The sequence below is a fragment of the Carcharhinus amblyrhynchos genome, unplaced genomic scaffold (genome assembly GCF_965287045.1).
Source record: "Carcharhinus amblyrhynchos unplaced genomic scaffold, sCarAmb.v2.hapA scaffold_382, whole genome shotgun sequence".
Taxonomy (NCBI): Eukaryota; Metazoa; Chordata; class Chondrichthyes; order Carcharhiniformes; family Carcharhinidae; genus Carcharhinus; species Carcharhinus amblyrhynchos.
The window spans coordinates 1-20,809 of NW_027650122.1; the positions used below are offsets into that span (position 1 = coordinate 1).

At 46.7% G+C, this 20,809-nt stretch overlaps 1 protein-coding gene across 5 annotated transcripts in view; it reads right to left on the bottom strand.

Annotated features, from left to right (window-relative positions):
* Positions 1-6: 6 nt before the first annotated feature.
* abr (ABR activator of RhoGEF and GTPase) overlaps positions 7-20,809 on the bottom strand; it is a 138,725-nt gene continuing 117,922 nt past the window's right edge. For all 5 annotated transcript variants that reach the window (XM_080183703.1, XM_080183701.1, XM_080183698.1 and 2 more), the window contains 7 exons: positions 18,265-18,324; positions 17,692-17,801; positions 17,197-17,336; positions 15,909-16,043; positions 13,381-13,486; positions 2,221-2,368; positions 7-571 (listed from right to left, as the gene is read on the bottom strand). In XM_080183703.1, the coding sequence (XP_080039829.1) occupies positions 482-571; positions 2,221-2,368; positions 13,381-13,486; positions 15,909-16,043; positions 17,197-17,336; positions 17,692-17,801; positions 18,265-18,324 (789 nt within the window). In that variant the 3' untranslated portion in view covers positions 7-481. The remainder of the gene's footprint in view (positions 572-2,220; positions 2,369-13,380; positions 13,487-15,908; positions 16,044-17,196; positions 17,337-17,691; positions 17,802-18,264; positions 18,325-20,809) is intronic.

Sequence of the window (20,809 nt, forward strand, 5' to 3'; positions counted from 1 at the left end):
AAGCAAAAAGGTTGCTAATAATCAGGAGTGTATGAAATGCTAATCACATTTGACACCAATAATTGAGGTGCACTCCAGAATCAGGCTCTGGGATCATATCCTTATAAAGTGACATATCCATCATATTCCTCCAATGATGTTTCCCACTTGGTTACAATTGTTAGCTGCCCCAGTGAAGTCTCAGTGCCTACTGCTCCAGGAGCAGGAGGTTGGAGCACTTGGTGAATTTCTCACAGCTCTGCGAGTAAACAAGACAAATGCACCATGCGAGGGATGGAGTGCAAGGGATGGACAGCCAACAGTGCTTGTACACACAATACACAGGACAGGACTATACACAGTGTGGTCCCCATCTTGCTCCAGGCACACAGCTGTATAAGGGACACGCTTCAGAAAAAGGGGAGTCGCTCTGCGATATTTTCTTCATTCAAATTTATTTTGGTCAATTTAAGTCGAAGGATTCCAAGGTTGTGAACACTCTCTACACATCAGTTGAATAGTAGAGGGTGTTTCGCTTCAGTTCACTGATGGAGACTGGGGGATGCTGTAGGTAATACAAGAGAACCTGGACCTGGTGAACACAAATAGCGTCAGTGTCTATACCCTGTACCACAATCAGGTCCACCCCATCACCCACACACACCTCCTCCACAAACATCACCCTCCTGCCCCCACAAGCTAGAACCGTACCCCGATCACTATCTCTGCAATCCTTCCACGTCTGCTTCACCCTTACGTTATCATCTCTGCAGCCCCACTATCCCAAGGACCCTTCCTCTCACAGCCCTGACCACAGCCTTCTCAAGGGCAATTTGGGTTTAGCAAGAAATCTTGGCCTTGCCACTGATGCCCATATCTCATCAACAGATATGAAAGTGTGGATAGGATGGTGCTCTAAGTCACTTGTCCAAGACTCTGGAACGAAAACTCAGGCACAGCCTGTCTCAGGATTACTGACCCAGTAATCCCTGCCTCTTACTTATCCCTCTGCTGTTTAATTCCCCTCCGGTCACGCAGCCTAGGGATTTCATAGTGGCACTTGGTCCAATTCCAATTGCAGACATGCACTGTCCACTGGGAGTTCTTGGATTGCCAAAATCCCTGAAGGTCTCATTCCAGGAAAGGCACTGAGACCAATTAGTAGCTTCAATTTAACCAGACCACAAACCTCTTCCCTCCAAGAGCAGCTGAGCCTGAGAAAATATTCTTTAAAAATCGACCTACAGCAAATGGCACCAGGGGCTGTGTTTGGCCCCCGCTCACACTCACTGTGAGAGAGCTCACTAATCCCCCACCTGCTCAAACAGCTCACTAATCTCACATCTGTTCACGCTCACTGTGGGAGATCACTAATCTCACACTCACTGTGAGAGAGTTCACTCATCCTAAATCCGCTCACTCTCACTGTGGGAGAGCTCATTAATCTCATAGCTGCTCACACTCACTATGAGAGAACTCACTAACCTCACACCCACTCATACTCACTGTGAGCGCTCACTAATCTCTCACAACTGAGAGAAATCTCACTAATCCCACACCCGCTCACACTCAGAGAGCTCACCAATCTCACACCTGCTCACTCTCACTGTGAGAGAACTCACTAATCTCACACCCGCTCACACTCATTGAGAGAGATCACTAATCTCACACTCACTGTAAGACAGGTCACTAATCTCACACCTGCTCATGCTCACTGAGAGAGCTCACTAATTTCACACTCACTGTGACAGAGCTCACTAACCTAACATCCACTCATACTCACTGGGAGAGGTCACTAATCTTACACCCACTCTTACTGTGGGACAGTTTACTAATCTCACACCTGCTCACTCACTGCGAGAGGCCACTAATCTCACTCACACTCAATCACTGTGAGAGATCACTACTGTCACACCCACTCACACTCTCAGTGACTGCTCACTAATCTTCCATCCGTTCACACTCAGAGAGAGCTCACTAATCTCACACCCACACACACACTGTGGGAGATCACTAATCTCACACTCACTGTCAGCTCACTAATCTTACACCCGCTCACACTCAGAGAGCTGACAAATCTCACACCCACACACCCTCACTGAGAGCTCACTAATCTCACACCCGCTCACACTCACTGTGGGAGAGCTCACTAATGTCACATTTGCTCACACTCAGTGAGAGAGCTCACGAATCTCACACCCATTCACACTCACTGTGAGAGAGCTAAATAATGTTACATACCTGCGCCATGACTTCATGAGACCAGATATCGGACGCAATATTGGCATGAGTTTTGTATTCAGTTTCTGATGGTCGTAGCAGAGTTGGGCCAAATACTGTGGCCAGGTTGTGTAGAGACATTTTATTGATTGGTTCCTTCTCTGCAACCCTAAACCCAAAAAACAACATGATCAAAACCCAAAACACGTTTCATCCTCACCCTGAATAACCAGCGAGTCACTCTCACCCTGAATAAACAGTGAGACACTCTCACCCTGAATAAACAGTGAGACACACTCACCCTGAATAAACAGCGAGACACTCTCACCCTGAATAAACAGTGAGACACTCTCACCCTGAATAAACAGCGAGTCACTCTCACCCTGAATAAACAGTGAGACACTCTCACCCTGAATAACCAGCGAGTCACTCTCACCCTGAATAAACAGTGAGACACTCTCACCCTGAATAAACAGTGAGACACTCTCACCCTGAATAAACAGCAAGACACTCTCACCCTGAATAAACAGCGAGTCACTCTCACCCTGAATAAACAGTGAGACACTCTCACCCTGAATAAACAGTGAGACACTCTCACCCTGAATAAACAGCGAGTCACTCTCACCCTGAATAAACAGCGAGACACTCTCACCCTGAATAAACAGCGAGTCACTCTCACCCTGAATAAACAGTGAGACACTCTCACCCTGAATAAACAGCGAGTCACTCTCACCCTGAATAAACAGTGAGACACTCTCACCCTGAATAACCAGCGAGTCACTCTCACCCTGAATAAACAGCGAGTCACTCTCACCCTGAATAAACAGCGAGTCACTCTCACCCTGAATAAACAGCGAGTCACTCTCACCCTGAATAAACAGTGAGTCACTCTCACCCTGAATAAACAGTGAGACACTCTCACCCTGAATAACCAGCGAGTCACTCTCACCCTGAATAAACAGCGAGTCACTCTCACCCTGAATAACCAGCGAGTCACTCTCACCCTGAATAACCAGCGAGTCACTCTCACCCTGAATAAACAGCGAGTCACTCTCACCCTGAATGCTGAATGATGCCTTCCAGTACAGTGTTGCTGGAATCAGCCTCAAGTACAGAATCGATGGGAAGCTCTTCAACCTGAGGAGACTGCAAGCTATTACCAAAGTGAAGGAGACTGCTCTGAGAGATTTCCTCTTTGCCGATGACTGCACCCTGTATGTTGGCTCACAGCCAGAAATGCAAGTCAGTATGGACAAATTTTCCACGGTTTATAACAACTTTGGACTCACCATCAACATTAAAAAGACCGAAGCCATGCACCAGCCTGCTCCTCATGCGCCGTACACAAAACCCATAATCACAATCAAAGGGCAGAAACTACAGGCAGTGGACCAGTTCACTTATCTTGGCAGCACCCTCTCCCAAGCAGTAACTATTGATACAGAAATTAATTGCAGAAAAGCAAAGGAAGGTTCTGCTTTCGGTAAACTGCGCTCCACTGTATGGGAACGTCGAGGAATCAGCCCAGCAACAAAACTGAAGGTCTACAGCGCTGCGGTACTCACTACCCTCCTGTATTGTTTCGGTCTTCATGGAGGAGGACGTGAATAATTTGCCAGATGTTAGAGATGGAAAGGTGGTAGGACTGGAGGGTCTCGATGACATTACTGTTACTAGAGAGGCGGTGCTCAACAGACTGGAGGGGCTGATTGTGGACAAGTCCCCAGGACCGGATGGAATGCATCCGAGGGTTCTGAAAGAAATGGCGGAGGTGATAGTGGATGCCTTGGTGGTTATTTTCCAGACGTCGCTGGATTCCGGGGAAGTGCCGGATGATTGGAAAACGGCTAATGTTACGCCGTTGTTTAAGAAGGGTGCCAGGCAAAAGGCGGGGAATTATAGGCCGGTTAGTTTAACGTCTGTTGTAGGTAAAGTGTTAGAATCCGTCATCAAAGAGGAAATAGTGAGGCATCTTGAGGGGAATTGCTTGATAGAGCAGACGCAGCACGGTTTCGTTAAGGGGAAGTCGTATCTGACAAATTTACTGGAGTTCTATGAGGATGTGTCTAGGGCGGTGGATAGAGGAGAGCCGGTGGATGTGGTCTTTCTTGATTTTCAGAAGGCGTTTGACAAGGTACCTCACAAGAGGTTATTGCAGAAGGTCAGGGGGCATGGAGTTGGGGGTAGGGTGTTAGCGTGGATAGAGGACTGGTTGTCAAATAGTAGGCAGAGACTGGGGGTCAATGGGTGCTATTTGGATTGGCGGTTGGTGACTAGTGGAATGCCCCAGGGGTCGGTGCTGGGGCCTCAGCTATTTACCATTTATATAGATGATCTGGAGGAGGGAACTGAGTGTAGGCTGATGACACCAAAATTGGTGGAAAGGCAAATTGTGCGGAGGGTGGGGAGAGTCTACAGAAGGATCTAGATAGGCTGGGCGAATGGGCCAGGAAATGGCAAATGGAATTTAATGTTGGCAAGTGCGAGGTGGTCCACTTTGGTAGGAAGAATGGTAGGAAGGATTATTACTTATGTGGAGAAAAACTGCAGCAGGCGACGGTGCAGAGGGACCTCGGGGTCCTTGTGCATGAGTCGCAAAAACCCAGCCTGCAGGTGCAGCAGGTGGTCAGGAAGGCGAATGGGATGCTGGCCTTCATAGCGAGGGGGATTGAATATAAAAGTAGGGAGGTCTTGCTGCGGCTGTATAGGGCATTGGTGAGGCCGCAGCTGGAGTACTGTGTGCAGTTTTGGGCGCCGTACTTACGCAAGGATATTTTGGCCTTGGAGGGAGTGCAGAGGAGGTTTACTAGGCTGATGCCGGAGTTGAGGGGGTTGAGCTATGAGTAGAGGCTGAATAAATTAGGCTTGTACTCGTTAGAGTTTAGAAGAATGAGGGGAGATCTCATTGAGATGTATAAGATGATGAATGGGATGGATAGGATAGAGGTGGAGAGACTCTTCCCACTCAGAAAGGATAGTAGGACTAGGGGGCACAGCCTCAAGATAAAGGGGGGGCGGTTTAGAACAGAGTTGAGGAGGAACTTCTTCACTCAAAGGGTGGTGAATCTCTGGAATTCTCTGCCCGTTGAAGTGGTGGAGGCTGCCTCGCTAAATATTTTTAAGACGCGGGTTAATGGGTTTTTGATAAGAGAGGGGATTAAGGGTTATGGGGAGAGGGCGGGAATGTGGAACTGAGACACGACAGATCAGCCATGATCTTATTGAATGGTGGGGCAGGCTCGAAGGGCTAGTTGGCCTACTCCTGCTCCTATTTCTTATGTTCTTATGTTCTTATGTATGCCCGTGAAACGTGGACTGTGTATCAAAGGCATGCAAGACAGCTCAATCATTTCCACATGACTTTGCAGAATATTACGCATCCGATGGCAAGACAAAGTACCAGACACTGAAGTTCTCTCTAGAGCAAGTCTACCATCAGTCCACACACTGCTGATGAGAGCGCAGACCCAGTGGGCAGGTCATGTCATCCGTGTGTCAGACGAGTGCATACCCAAGCAGCTCCTTTTTGGGGAACTCTCTGCTGGAAGATGCTCGCATGGAGGGCAGAAGAAACATTTCAAAGATACACTCAAAGCCTCCCTGAAGTCGCTTGACATTGACACGACCACCTGGGAAACGTTGGCACAAAACCGCCCTACCTGGCACTGCCTCATCCACAAAGGCTGTCCAGCTCACGAAGCAAGGTGTATTGCTGAAGCACAACTTAAGTGTGAGCTGTGCAAGTCCAGAGCCACCAGTGCAACATCTACAGTGTCTACACAAGTCTGTCCAATATGTGCCAGGACATTGCGTGCCCCAATTGGCCTGATCAGTCATCTTCGGACACAGTGCAACCAGCCTCAAAATGACTAATGGTGTCGTGGCCCTCATTGATGACGATGGACAAACATATATATATTACAAACAGCAAAAGTCCCAGCACTGATCCCTGAGGAATACCACTTGTCACAGCCCTCCACTGGCAACCTCCGTCTTCTTTGAACATGCCAGTTTTGTATCCACCTTGCCAGCTCACCTCTGATCCCATGCTACTTCACCTTCTGTACCAGTCTGCCACGAGGGACCTTGTCGAAGGCCTTACTGAAGTGCATGTAGACAACATCCACTTCTTCTTCTTCGTCACTTCCTCGAAAAACTCATGACCTCCCCTTCACAAAACTATGATGCCTTTCGCTAATACGTCCACTTGTTTCCAAGTGGGAGGAAATCCTGCCTCGAAGAATGCTCTCCAGTAATTTCCCTACCACTGCCATAAGACTCACCAGCTTGTAATTACCTGGAATATTCTTGCTAACCTTCTTAAACAAAGGAACAACATTGGCTATTCTCCAATCCTCTGGGACCTCCTTCCTGCAGCCAGTGAGGATATGAAGATTTCTCTCAAGGCCCCAGCAATTTCCTCCTTTGTCTCTCTCAGTATTCTGGGGTATGTTCCATCAGGCTTGGGGACTTGTCTACCTTAATGTTTCTCAAGAACCCCAATACCTCCTCGATTTTGATGTCAATATGACTCAAACTATCTACACATCCTTTCCCAGACTCATCATCCAGCAAGTCCTTCTCTTTGGTGAATACTGATACAAAGTACTCATTTAATACCTCACCCATTTTCTCTGCTTTCATGCATAGATTCCTTCCCTTGTCCTTGAGTGGGCCAACTTCTCCCTGGCTGCACTCTTACTCTTTACACCTGTATAAAAAGCCTTGGGATTTTCCTTAATCCTGCTGGCCAATTACTTTGTGTAACCCCTTTAAGCCTTCCTTATTCAAGTTTCTTTCTACTTTCCTTGTATTCCACACTTGCTTCCTGTGTTCCCAGTCTCCTAGCCTTGACAAATGCTTCCTTTTTCTCTTTGACCAGGCTCACAATATCTCCCATTACCCAAGGTTCCCAAAACTTGTCATACTTATCCTTCATCCTTAAGGAATGTGCCAGTCCTGAATTCCGATCAATTTATGTTTGAAAGCTTCCCATGTGCGAAATGTTTATTTGTTCTCAAACATCTGCCCCCAATCTACATTCTTCAGTTCCTGCCTAATATTGTTGTAATTAGCCTTCCCCCAATTTAGCTGCTTCACTTGAGGACTACACTTATCTTTATCCATCAGTACCTTAAAGCTTACTGAATTGTGGTCACTATTCCCGAACTGCTCCTCTACTGAAACATCGACCACCTGGCCGGGATCATTCCCCAATACCAGGTCCAGTGTGGCCCCTTCCCTAGTTGGACTTTCTACACACTGTTTCAGGAAGCCCTCCTGATGCTCCTTACAAACTGTCCCATCCACTCCCCTGGTACTGAATGAGTCCCAGTCAATATCGGGGACGTTAAAATCTCCCACCACAACGACCCTGTTACTTTTACGCTTTGCCAAAAGATGCTTACATATCTGTTCCTCTATCTCCCACTGGATGTTGGGTGGCTGATAGTAAACCCCCAACATTGTGACTACACCCTTCCTATTCCTGAGCTCTACCCATATTGCCCCGCTGTATGAGCCCTCAGAGATGTCTTCTCCCAGTACAGCTGTGATATTCTCCTTAACCAGGAGTGTGACTCTCCCATCCCTTTCACAGCCCCCTCTATCCTGCCTGCAACTGTATCCTGGAAACATCTGTAAACAGTGACTCCGTACAGTTACACAGTGAGTGATCCTTGTGCAGTTTTGGTCGCCGCACTTACGCAAGGATATTTTGGCCTTGGAGGGAGTGCAGAGGAGCTTTACTAGGCTGATACCGGAGTTGAGAGGGTTGAGCTATGAGGAGAGGCTGAATAAACTAGGCTTGTGCTTGTTAGAGTTTAGAAGAATGAGGGGAGATCTCATTGAGACGTATAAGATGATGAATGGGATGGATAGGATAGAGGTGGAGAGACTCTTCCCGCTCAGAAAGGATAGTAGGACTAGGGGGCACAGCCTCAAGATAAAGGGGGGAGCGATTTAGAACGGAGTTGAGGAGGAACTTCTTCACTCAAAGGGTGGTGAATCTCTGGAATTCTCTGCCCGTTGAAGTGGTGGAGGCTGCCTTGCTAAATATTTTTAAGACGCGGGTTGATGGGTTTTTGATAAGCGAGGGGATTAAGGGTTATGGGGAGAGGGCGGGAATGTGGAACTGAGCCACGACAGATCAGCCATGATCTTATTGAATGGCGGGGCAGGCTCGAAGGGCTGGATGGCCCACTCCTGCTCCTATTTCTTCTTATGTTCTTCTTCTTAATAAACAGTGACTCTGTACAGTTACACAGTGAGTGATCCTTACCCTGCTGAATAAACAGTGACTCTGTACAGTTACACAGTGAGTGATCCTTACCCTGCTGAATAAACAGTGACTCTGTACAGTTACACAGTGAGTGATCCTTACCCTGCTGAATAAACAGTGACTCTGTACAGTTACACAGTGAGTGATCCTTACCCTGCTGAATAAACAGTGACTCTGTACAGTTACACAGTGAGTGATCCTTACCCTGCTGAATAAACAGTGACTCTGTACAGTTACACAGTGAGTGATCCTTACCCTGCTGAATAAACAGTGACTCTGCACAGTTACACAGTGAGCGATCCTTACCCTGCTGAATAAACAGTGACTCTGTACAGTTACACAGTGAGCGATCCTTATCCTGAATAAACAGTGACTCTGTACAGTTACACAGTGAGCGATCCTTATCCTGAATAAACAGTGACTCTGTACAGTTACACAGTGGGTGACCCTTACCCTGCTGAATAAACAGTGACTCTGTACAGTTACACAGTGAGTGATCCTTACCCTGCTGAATAAACAGTGACTCTGTACAGTTACACAGTGAGTGATCCTTACCCTGCTGAATAAACAGTGACTCTGTACAGTTACACAGTGAGTGATCCTTACCCTGCTGAATAAACAGTGACTCTGTACAGTTACACAGTGAGTGATCCTTACCCTGCTGAATAAACCGATTCTGTACAGTTACACAGTGAGTGACCCTTACACTGATGTGTTATCCTCACCACTTCCCTAACATACTACCTTGTATGGTACCTTGTCCAATAAAGCTTATCAAACATTTTTTTAGAAATCTAAGTGTATTACATCAATTGGTCCCCCAATATTTATCCTGCTCATTATCACTTCAAAAAATTCTAATAAATTTGTCAAGTTTGATTTCCCTTTTATGAAGCCATGCTGTTTCTGCTTGATTATATTATGTATTTCTAAATGGTCTGCTATTACATCCTTTATAACAGACTCTAACATTTTCCCAGTGACAGAGGTTAAGTTCACTGACCTAGAGTTCCCTGTTTTTTAAATAAGAGTGTTACATTAACAGCTTTCCAATCCTCTGGGAATTTTCCAGAATTTACGGATTCTTGGAATATTGTTATCAGAGCATCCACTATCTCTGTAGCTATTTTCTTTAATATCTTGGGATACAACCTACAGGTCCAGGGGACTTACTGGTCTTTAGCCCCAGAGGTAGGGAGGAAATAAATATAATAACTCTCACTAAAGAGAGTTATTGTATTTATTTAGTGAGAGTTATTGTATTTATTTCCCCCAACCTCTGTCCCATGATTGTTTTGCAACGTTATTAGTGTTTTCTACCATGAAGATTGACAGAAAGTATTTATTTAACTCCTCTGCCATTTCCTAATTCCCCATTATTATTTCCCCAGTCTCATTCTCTAAGCAGTCTATGTTCACTTTGGCTTCCCCTTTTTATATATTTAATGATGCTCTTACTGTTCATTTTTATCTTCTTTGCCAGTTTACCCTCAGTTTATTTTGTCCTTCTTTATTATTATTTTGTTCACTTTCCCAATTTTCTGGCTTGCCATTAATCTTTGCTACATTGTATGCTTGTTCTTTCAGTTTTAACATTGTCCTTAATTTTCTTAGTTAACCGGAGTTGATTTAACTCCTTCCTACAATCTCCCTTCCTCGTTGGGATCAATCTTTGCTGTGAGTCATGAGCTATATTCAGAAACATCCGCTGTTACTGATCATCCACCTTTCTGTTAAACTCCTTTCTCAGTCACTCCAGCCAACTCTGCTCTCACCATTGATTACTACTCTTATTTCAGTTTAGCTATTTAGCTCTTGTTAGGATGATGATTGTTGTTAAATTTAATCTGCTCACAGTGGGTAAAACCCCTTGTATCACCCAGTTTTTTAAATTCATTTACAGGATGTAAGCATCGCTGATTGGCCAGCTTTTCTTGCCCATCCCTAGTTGCCCTTGAGGTGGTGGGGGTGAGCTGCCTTCTCGAATCGCTGCAGTCCATGTTCTGTGGGTTGACCCACTGTGCTGTTAGGGAGCAAATTCCAGGAATTTGACCCAGCGACTGTGAAGGAATGGCGATATATTTCAAAGTCAAGATGGTGAGTGACTGGGAGAGGAACCTCTAGGTGGTGGTGTTCCCAGATATCGACTGCCCTTGTCCTTCTAGATGGTAGCAGTCGAGGGTTTAGAAAGTGCAGTCTGAGGGGCCTTGGTGAGATCCTGCAATGCACCTTGTACATAGTACACACGGCTGGCACTGTGTGCTGGCTGTGGACAGAGTGAATTTTGAAGGCGGTGGATGGGGTGCCAATCAAGTGGCTGCTTTGCCCTGGATGGTTTCAAACTTCTTGAGCTGCACCCATCCAGGCAAATGGAGAGTGTCCCATCACATTCCTGACTTGTGCCTTGGAGATGATGATTAGGCTTTGGGGAGTCAGGAGAGTTATTCTCCACAGAATTCTCAGCCAATGACTTGCTCTTGTAGTCATAATATTTATCTAGCTATTCCTGTTCAGTTTCTGGTCAATGGTAACTCACAGGATGTTGATAGTGGGCGATTCAGCTATGGGCAATGCCATTGAATGTCAAACGGTGATGGTTAAATATCTCTTGTTGGAGATGGTCATTGCGTGGCACTTGTGATCATTGCTGATATTATTTATAAGCCCAAGCCTGGATATTGTCCAGGTCTTGCTGCATAGAACCACAGAAAATTCCAGCTCAGAAACAGACCTTTTGGCCCTTCTTGTCTGTGCCAAACCATTTTTTGCCTCGTCCCACTGACCTGCACTTGGACCATATCCCTCCACACCCCTCTCATCCATGAACCCGTCCAAGTTTTTCTTAAATGTTAAAAGTGATCCCGCATTTACCACTTTATCCGGCAGCTCATTCCACACTCCCACCACTCTCTGCATGAAGAAGCCCCCCCTAATATTCCCTTTAAACTTTTCTCCTTTCACCCTTAACCCATGCCCTCTGGTTTTTTTTCTCCCCTAGCCTCAGTGGGAAAAGCCTGCTTGCATTCACTCTATCAATACCCATCAAAATCTTATACACCTCAATCAAATCTCCCCTCATTCTTCTACACTCCAGGGAATAAAGTCCTAACCTATTCAATCTCTCTCTGTAACTCAGCTTCTCAAGTCCTGGCAACATCCTTGTGGACCTTCTCTGCACTCTTTCAACCTTATTTACATCCTTCCTGTAACTAGGTGACCAAAACAGTACACTATACTCTAAATTCAGCCTCACCAATGCCTTATACAACCTTACCGTAACACTCCAACTTTTATACTCAATACTCCGATTTATAAAGGCCAATGTACCAAAAGCACTCTTTACGACCCTATCCACCTGTGACGTCACTTTTAGGGAATTCTGTACCTGTATTCCCAGATCCCTGTGTTCAACTGCACTCTTCAGAGTCCTACCATTTACCCTGTACCTTCTACTTTGGTTTGTCCTTCCAAAGTGCAATACCTCACAACTTGTCTGCGTTAAATTCCATTTGCCATTTTTCAGCCCATTTTTCTAGTTGGTCCAAATCCCTCTGCAAGCTTTGAAAACCTTCCTCACTGTCCACTATACCTCCAATCTTTGTATCACCAGCAAATTTGCTGATCCAATTTACCACATTATCATCCAGATCATTGATATAGATGACAAACAACAATGGACCCAACACCGATCCCTGCAGCACTCCAGTAGTCACAGGCCTCCACTCATCACAGGCCTCCACTCAGAGATGCAATCCTCCACAACCACTCTCTGGCTTCTCCCATTGAGCCAGTGTCTAATCCAATTTACTACCTCTCCATGTATACCTAGCGACTGAACCTTCCTAACTAATCTCCCATGAGGGACCTTGCTGCATTTGAACATGGGCTGCTTCAGTTTCTGAGGAGTCATGAATGGTGCTGAACATCGTGCAATCGTCAACAAACTTCTGACTTTATGACAGAGGAAAAGTCATTCATGAAGCAGCTAAAGATGGATCTAAGACACTAGTCTGAGAGACTCCTGCATTGATGCCCCGGAGCTCAGATGATTGAGTCATAGAGGTTTACAGCATGGAAACTGGCCCTTCAGCCCAACTTGCCCATGCTGCCCTCCAACAACCACAACCAGCTTCCTTTGTACGAGGTGTGACTCCAACCAGTGGAGGGTTTCCCCCATGATTCCCATTGATTCCAGTTTCACTAGGGCTCCTTGATGCCACACACCGTTCAATTGCTGCCTTGATGTCAAGGGTTGTCACTCTCACCTCGCCTCTGGAATTCAGCTTTTTTGTCCATGTGTGAACCAAGGCAGTAATGAGGTCAGGAGCTGAGTGACTCTGGCAGAACCCAAACTGAGCGTCACTGAGCAGGTTTTTGCTGAGTAAGTGCTGCTTGATAGTGCTGTCAATGAGTAAACTAAAGGGGCAGTAATTAGCTGGGTTGGATTTGTCCAGTTTTTGTAGACAGGGCATCCCTGGGTAACGTACCACATTGCCTGGTAGTTATTGCCATTATTAGTGACCATCCCATATTGATGACACTTGATTCTGATCTCACTGACAAGTGCAAACAGCTTCACTGTGTTTAACTGGTCAAATCCTTTTATGATAATGACCTCGATCAGGCCAGACTGAGTCAGGAGCGAATGCACTGGTAGGGAGACAGGGGGTGGGGGAGACGTGGGGGATGTGGGGGTGGGGGGGTGCGAGGGACACACACACAAATGCATGCACTGGGGAGACCCCCCACCTAACCCCCAGTACCACCCCAACTCCAATGTGAAACACTGCGCTCACATCCCAAATCAATCCCACCTACGGAAAGAGAGGGAGGGGGACAGGGTGGGGAAGAGGGTGGGAGTGAGGGAGAGGGGGAGCACAATGGGCTTTAGAAATCCATACCTTTTCAGATGGTCCAATAGGAAGAGCAGGGTGTTGAGGTTTGGATCGGGCAGTGAGCGGAGTAAGTGTAACATACAATTCTCCTTTGCTGCTGGGTCCGATAGAGCTGGCAAAGAGAGGGACAACAGTTACCACAGCAACAGGCCTCAAAACAAAACCCACAGCGAGTCACCGCACCTCAGACTGTACCTCAGCACAACTCAATAACAGCACCACAGCCTAGTCAGACACAGGAAACCCCGTCACAGGGCAATGGAACTGAGGACAATTACCGGACATCGTGAGAGACTGAAATCAGGTGACAGTTACACACAGCCAGTGTGACTGTACTCAGTGTAGCAACCTCACTGCTCATTCAGATCTGTTCTGACGTGTTTACCTGCGTCAGTCTGGGCTTTCGCCTCCTTCACCCTGACATTGACTGCCATCTAAACAACCTGCAGCAAATGATGTTATCGACAACAGACATCCCAGTCCCAGAATAGCTCAGTGAGCAGCGAGACACTGGAGAACCAAACACAGGAAATACTCCAGTCCATGCTGAGGGAGTGCCGCACTGTCAGAGGGTCAGTGCTGAGGGAGTGCCGCACTGTCAGAGGGTCAGTGCTGAGGGAGTGCCGCACTGTCAGAGGGTCAGTGCTGAGGGAGTGCCGCACTGTCAGAGGGTCAGTGCTGAGGGAGTGCTGCACTGTCAGAGGGTCAGTGCTGAGGGAGTGCCGCACTGTCAGAGGGTCAGTGCTGAGGGAGTGCCGCACTGTCAGAGGGTCAGTACTGAGGGAGTGCCGCACTGTCAGAGGGTCAGTGCTGAGGGAGTGCCGCACTGTCAGAGGGTCAGTGCTGAGGGAGTGCCGCACTGTCAGAGGGTCAGTGCTGAGGGAGCGCCGCACTGTCAGAGGGTCAGTGCTGAGGGAGTGCCGCACTGTCAGAGGGTCAGTGCTGAGGGAGTGCCGCACTGTCAGAGGGTCAGTGCTGAGGGAGTGCCGCACTGTCAGAGGGTCAGTGCTGAGGGAGTGCCGCACTGTCAGAGGGTCAGTGCTGAGGGAGTGCCGCACTGTCAGAGGGTCAGTGCTGAGGGAGTGCCGCACTGTCAGAGGGTCAGTGCTGAGGGAGCGCCGCACTGTCAGAGGGTCAGTGCTGAGGGAGCGCCGCACTGTCAGAGGGTCAGTGCTGAGGGAGCGCCGCACTGTCAGAGGGTCAGTGCTGAGGGAGTGCCGCACTGTCAGAGGGTCAGTGCTGAGGGAGTGCCGCACTGTCAGAGGGTCAGTGCTGAGGGAGTGCCGCACTGTCAGAGGGTCAGTGCTGAGGGAGTGCCGCACTGTCAGAGGGTCAGTGCTGAGGGAGTGCCGCACTGTCAGAGGGTCAGTGCTGAGGGAGTGCCGCACTGTCAGAGGGTCAGTGCTGAGGGAGTGCCGCACTGTCAGAGGGTCAGTGCTGAGGGAGTGCCGCACTGTCAGAGGGTCAGTGCTGAGGGAGTGCCATGCTGTCAATGAGTCAGTATTGGGGGAGTGCCTCTGATAACTTGTTAAGCTGACACTCCATCTGTTTTCTCAGTTAGAGGGTACATATCTGCTTATTTGGGTAACAAGAGGTGAGTTTTGACCCTTTATTGGATGATATTGGAATAGTGTAGGTTACTTGGGCTTTAGATTGGTTTCACAGGTCAGTGCAACATCGAGGGCCAAAGGGCCTGTACTGCGCTGTAATGTTCTATGTTCTGTATTAATTATCCCTTAATAAATATCATCCAGTCATTATTACTTTGCTGTTATGTCCTATTAGCTCCTGTGTTTCCCTCATTACAACAATGCCCATATTTTCTAAGTACTTGATTGGCTGTGAAACATTTTGGGACGTGGTGAGATTGCAAATGGCATTGTTGAATTGGAGCGTACCACCAAGGAGCAGGAGGAGACCATTTGGCCCCTCCAGCCTATTCTACCATTTAATATCATGGCTGATCTTATCAACCTCAAATCTGCATCCTGCCTTCCCCCAATAACCTGTCATCCTCCTTGCTTACCAACAATCTCTTCACCCCTGTTTTAAATGCCTAGCCATCGGTTAGAATGTGCTGCTTGTGGGTGATGATGAAGGTAGTGTTGCGTACTGCGATGCTTCTGAACCATAGAATAGAATTTTAGAATCCCTATCGTGCAGAATGAGGCCAGTTGACCCATCGCACCTGCTCCAACAATGATCCTACCCAGGCCCTATCCCTGTAACCCCACATACTTACCCTAGCTAATCCCCCTGACACTAAGGGGCAGATTAGCATGGCGAATCCACCTAACCTGCATATGCTTGGAGTGTGAGGAAGAAAGCTGAGCACCCAGAGGAAACCCACACAGACACGGGGAGAACATGCAAACTCACAGACAGTGACCCGAGGCCAGAATTGAACCCTGGTCCCTGGCACTGTGAGGCAGCAGTGCTAATCACTGTGCCATCGTGCTGCCCTTGTTGGGTGCCATGGTGATGTGTGCTGTGGTGTTGTGTACTGCTGTGTTTTCTGTTGCCATATGACTCACCAATCCCTTCCACAAATGCTGGGTAGAATCTGTCGGTGAGAAGTGGTTCCGGTAACTCGCGGAAATACAGCTTCAGTGTTCCAGCAATGGCGTTTATATCCATATCACTTAACATCACCAGTACATCCTTGGTATCTAAAAGAAGGGAGACATGAAAGTTAGACTGTTTGTGATCAAGGTTACACAGAATTAAATTCCGACTATCTGTGTCTCGGGGTTACAAAGGGCATCCCAGAGATCCATCACCTGATTGATCAACTCCAAGCATCAGCTGAAACCTTCTCCCTGAGTACTGAGCTCAGGGTCTCCCATGTCAGCAATACTGACCCAAAACTCCCTTCCCAATCACCTGGCTGATTCTGGGTGTGGCTGGGTGTTTGATGGCATTGGGTGGGATGACGTTACTGTACTTTTAAGAACTTTTTTTAAAATCACGATCTCTGCAGTTCTCACAGTTTCAATGTTTCTCAACTCACAGCCTTAGCTTAGGTCATAGTTGTCGTCTTGTCTCGAGATGTCCTTTTATTGCTGCTTTAGTAGCTGCAATAGGCTCTTTTTTTTTAACTCTGGATTGTTTTATGATCCTGCATTGTTAGGAGGACAGTCATGTGTTTTTGGTCAGTTATTTTCCCAGTAAGTTTAAGGTTTCATTTTCTGTTTGGCTGCAATTAGGGTTTGAGTTTTAGAAGGGACAGCAAACTGAAAAGAAGTCTCTCTTTCTCTATCTGTCTCTCTCTCTCCCTGGTTTTGGAAATTCTGTTGGTGATCCAAAAGCAAGGTCTTGCCTTTCTGAAGGGGGAGAAATTCATTGTTGGTGGTTTGCCTACAGTCCTGGTGTTTTGGGAAGCTGTTGACTTCAAACTGTTCTGAGTCTATCCAGAGAACTGTTGACTTCATCAAAGGTTTCAATTCCAGTATCATGTGAGCATTAGTCTTTGCTGTGTTAAACCTGTGAACATGGTCTTTTGTCTATAGGATTGGTTTGATTGGAACACATTAGATATATTTGTCAAGGGTTATACATTATAGTGATTGTTCTGTTTCTTGTTTGTAATTGATAAAAGTTCTTGCTAATTTTCTTACTATACATGTTAACTATATTCTTAAATAAACTGTGTTTGATAAAAGCTCCCTAATGGGTCACTGGAATCACACCTGAAGTGAAATCTATCATGCTCCTCCTCGCCAAATTCAAGAGGCAAAACTTATGATCCAGGTGGGCTCCATAAAAGACTGGAGTTTCTGACCTGAGCATTAACAGGGATATGGTGTAGATTCTTTCACTCACTCATGTCAAAGGCAGCTTTCAGCGTTTGGATGTCTGTGGCTACTCCAGAAACTCGATAGATTCCCACTTCCTCAATCCCCCGTTTTTCCACTTCCTCGATGCACTGACGGACAATGTACGGCACCTTTGAACGTTCCCGCCTAAAACCGAAACAAACAATGAACAAAATAGCAACACATCCTGGACTCTGGTCACCACAGGGAAACGGGCTGTCAGTTCCAGGGGAACGGGCCATCAGTTTCAGGGAATGGATGGTCAACACGAGAATGGACGGTCAGTTCCAGGGCAACGGACGGTCAGTTCCAGGGAATGGATGGTCAACACTAGAATGGACAGTCAGTTTTCAAGGAATGCACAGTCAGTTGCAAGGAATGGATGGTCAGTTACAGTAGAATGGACGGTCAGTTAGATGGAATGGATGGTCTGAGCACATGTATGCAGTCCCTGCCGGACCCTAGACTATGAGTGGAATGAGGGAGAAGGGGACTGACTTACTTTGTGACGACATTAATTTTCACACCAAATACTCCGCTCTGTTTTTTTGATGGAGTGCGTTTCAGACTTAAATCCCGGCTCGTGAATTTCATTGACAATTCCACTTCAATCTAAAATACACAAAACCTTTAATTAATTCAAATATCACAGTCACAACTTCTTCACTCTCCCTCCCTCTGCTCCTTCCCAGATCGAACCAACCAAGACCAATGTTGAGTTCCTATCCAGTAGAGGGACAATGCACTGAGAGGCCGGAAGGCTCATGGGCTTGGCTTATCAAGTGACCTCTAACACTAACCAGTACTTCCTGAACGTAAGACATAGGAGCAGAATTAGGCCATTCAGCCCATTCAATCATGGCTGATATTTTTTTCTCATCCCGATTCTCCTGCCTTTTCCCTAAGCTCTGATCCCCTTATTAATCAAGAACCTTTCTATCTCTGTCTTAAAGTCACTCAATGACAGATTTCAATCTCCTCTCCAATCTCACACGTCCTAAATGACCAACTTTACACACATGTGGATGCTGAACATCTTCGGGATCACGGAATTCCTGGCTTCATAAACACTCACCCCGTTCATTTCTATCACAGCGCTCTGCCAGTCCTTGCTTTGGGCTGTTTGTGTGTCCAGCTGTCAGAGGAGAGAAACAGTTAATGGAAGATACACAAAGTTCACAACCTGCCTTACAACCACAACCCAGACCCCAGCAAACTCAGAGCACAGAACCACAGAAGCTCATCCAGCTGCTACTCTCTGAATGGAAGGCAGACTGCAGGGAGATGGAGTTTGCTGATTCAAGCAGCTAACCCTCAGTGCCTCACTGTTGGATCCACCAGACCTACTGGAGATCTGGAGTGAGGGGGATACAGGGTGACAACAGGAGGACATGGACCACAAAAGGCATAGACACAAGAACATGCAGACAGAGGAACACACAGATCCTGAGACGCAGACACAGAAACACGAGACATAGGAGGATATTAATACAGTGTTATATACTTAAGTGATTGCATGATTGCTTTCATACGATTTGATATTGACGTTATTGAGGTGTTTCAGTTTCATTTTCTACTCTGTACAGGCAAAAGCTTCTTGAATAAATCTGTTCTGTGTTACTTTAAATCTCTGTGCAAACCACATTATTTTCTTTATGTTTAAAACCCACAACTTTGAACATATTTAAGAAATTACAAAAAGAATTTACACCTTCTTTTGTCCAGTTTTATTGGCAAACATATAAACTACCTGTCCTATCCTGGGAACTGGCACGGTGCCTTCTGTACCCACCCTCAGCCTGCTTCAACCACACCACTTTGTTCATTGTTCTGAGACTGCAGAAACTAAGAACAAAGAAAATTACAGCACGGGACAGGTCCTTCAGCCCTCCATGCCCGCACCAACCACGCTGTCCAACTGAACTAAAATCCGCTATCCTTCCTGGGACCTCCGTTCCCGTTCTATTCATGTAAGTCAAGATGCCCCTTAAAACTCTCCATTGTATGACTGTGTGATACAGGCTGATAGGCTGGAGGAGGTAGATGTTCTGAGGGAAGATGTATTAGCAATTTTGAAAAACCTGAGGGTGGATAAGTCCCCTGGGCCAGATGGGATACATCCTAGGATACTTTGGGAGGCAAGGGATGAGATTGCAGAGCCTTTAGCTTTGATCTTTGGATCCTCACTGTCCAGAGGGATTGTGCCAAAGGAATGGAAAGTGGCAAATGTTGTTCCTCTTTTCAAGAAAGGAAATAGGAATGACCCTGGTAATTATAGGCCAGTTAGTCTTACTTCGGTGGTCGGTAAGTTAATGGAAAGGGTCCTGAGAGATAGGATTTATGACCATTTGGAAAGATTCAGTCTAATCCAGGATAGTCAACATGGTTTCGTGAGGGGTAAGTCCCGCCTCTCAAATTTGATTGAATTCTTTGAGGAGGTAACTAAGTGTGTGGACGAAGGTAGAGCTGTTGATGTCGTATACATGGATTTTAGTAAGGCATTTGATAAGGTTACCCATGGTACGCTCATGAAGAAGGCAAGGAGGTGAGGGATAGAAGGAAATTTGACCGATTGGATAAGTAACTGGTGTCTCATAGAAGACAGAGTGTGGTGGTGGAGGGAAAATTTTCAGACTGGAGGCCAGTTACCAGCGGTGTACCACAGGGGTCAGTGCTGGGTCATCTGCTATTTGTGATTTTTATCAATGACTTGGAAGAGGGGGCTGAAGGGTGGGTTAGTAAATTTGCTGATGGCACCAAGATTGGTGGAGTAGTGGATGAGGTGGAGGGCTCTTGCAGGCTGCAAAGAGACATTGATAGGATGCAGAGCTGGGCCGAAAAGTGGCAGATGGAGTTTAACCCTGATAAGTGTGAGGTGATTCATTTTGGTAGGACAAACTTGAATGTGGATTACAGGGTCAACGGCAGGATTCTGAGGAATGTGGAGGAACAGAGAGATCTTGGGGTTCATATCCACAGATCTCTGAAGGTTGCCACTCAAGCGGATAGAGCCGTGAAGAAGGCTTATAGTGTGTTAGCGTTTATTAACAGGGGGTTTGAGTTTAAGAGCCGTGGGGTTATGCTGCAACTATACCGGACCTTGGTGAGACCACATTTGGAATATTGTGTTCAGTTCTGGTCACCTCACTATAAGAAGGATGTGGAAGCATTGGAGAGAGTGCAGAGGAGATTTACCAGGATGCTGCCTGGTTTGTAGGGTAGGTCTTATGAGGAAAGGTTGAGGGAGCTGGGGCTTTTCTCTTTAGAGCGGAGGAGGATGAGAGGCGACTTAATAGAGGTTTATAAGATGATGAGGGGGATTGATAGAGTGGATATGCAGAGATTATTTCGAGTGGATGTAGCTGTTACTAGGGGGCATAACTATAAGGTTCATGGTGGGAGATATAGGAGGGATGTCCGAGGTAGATTCTTTACTCAGAGAGTGGTTGGGGTGTGGAATGCACTGCCTGCTGTGATAGTGGAGTCGGACACTTTAGGAACTTTCAAGCGGTTATTGGATAGGCACATGGAGCACTCCAGAATGATAGGGAGTGGGATAGACTGATCTTGGGTTTGGACATAGCTCGGCACAACACTGAGGGTCGAAGGGCCTGTACTGG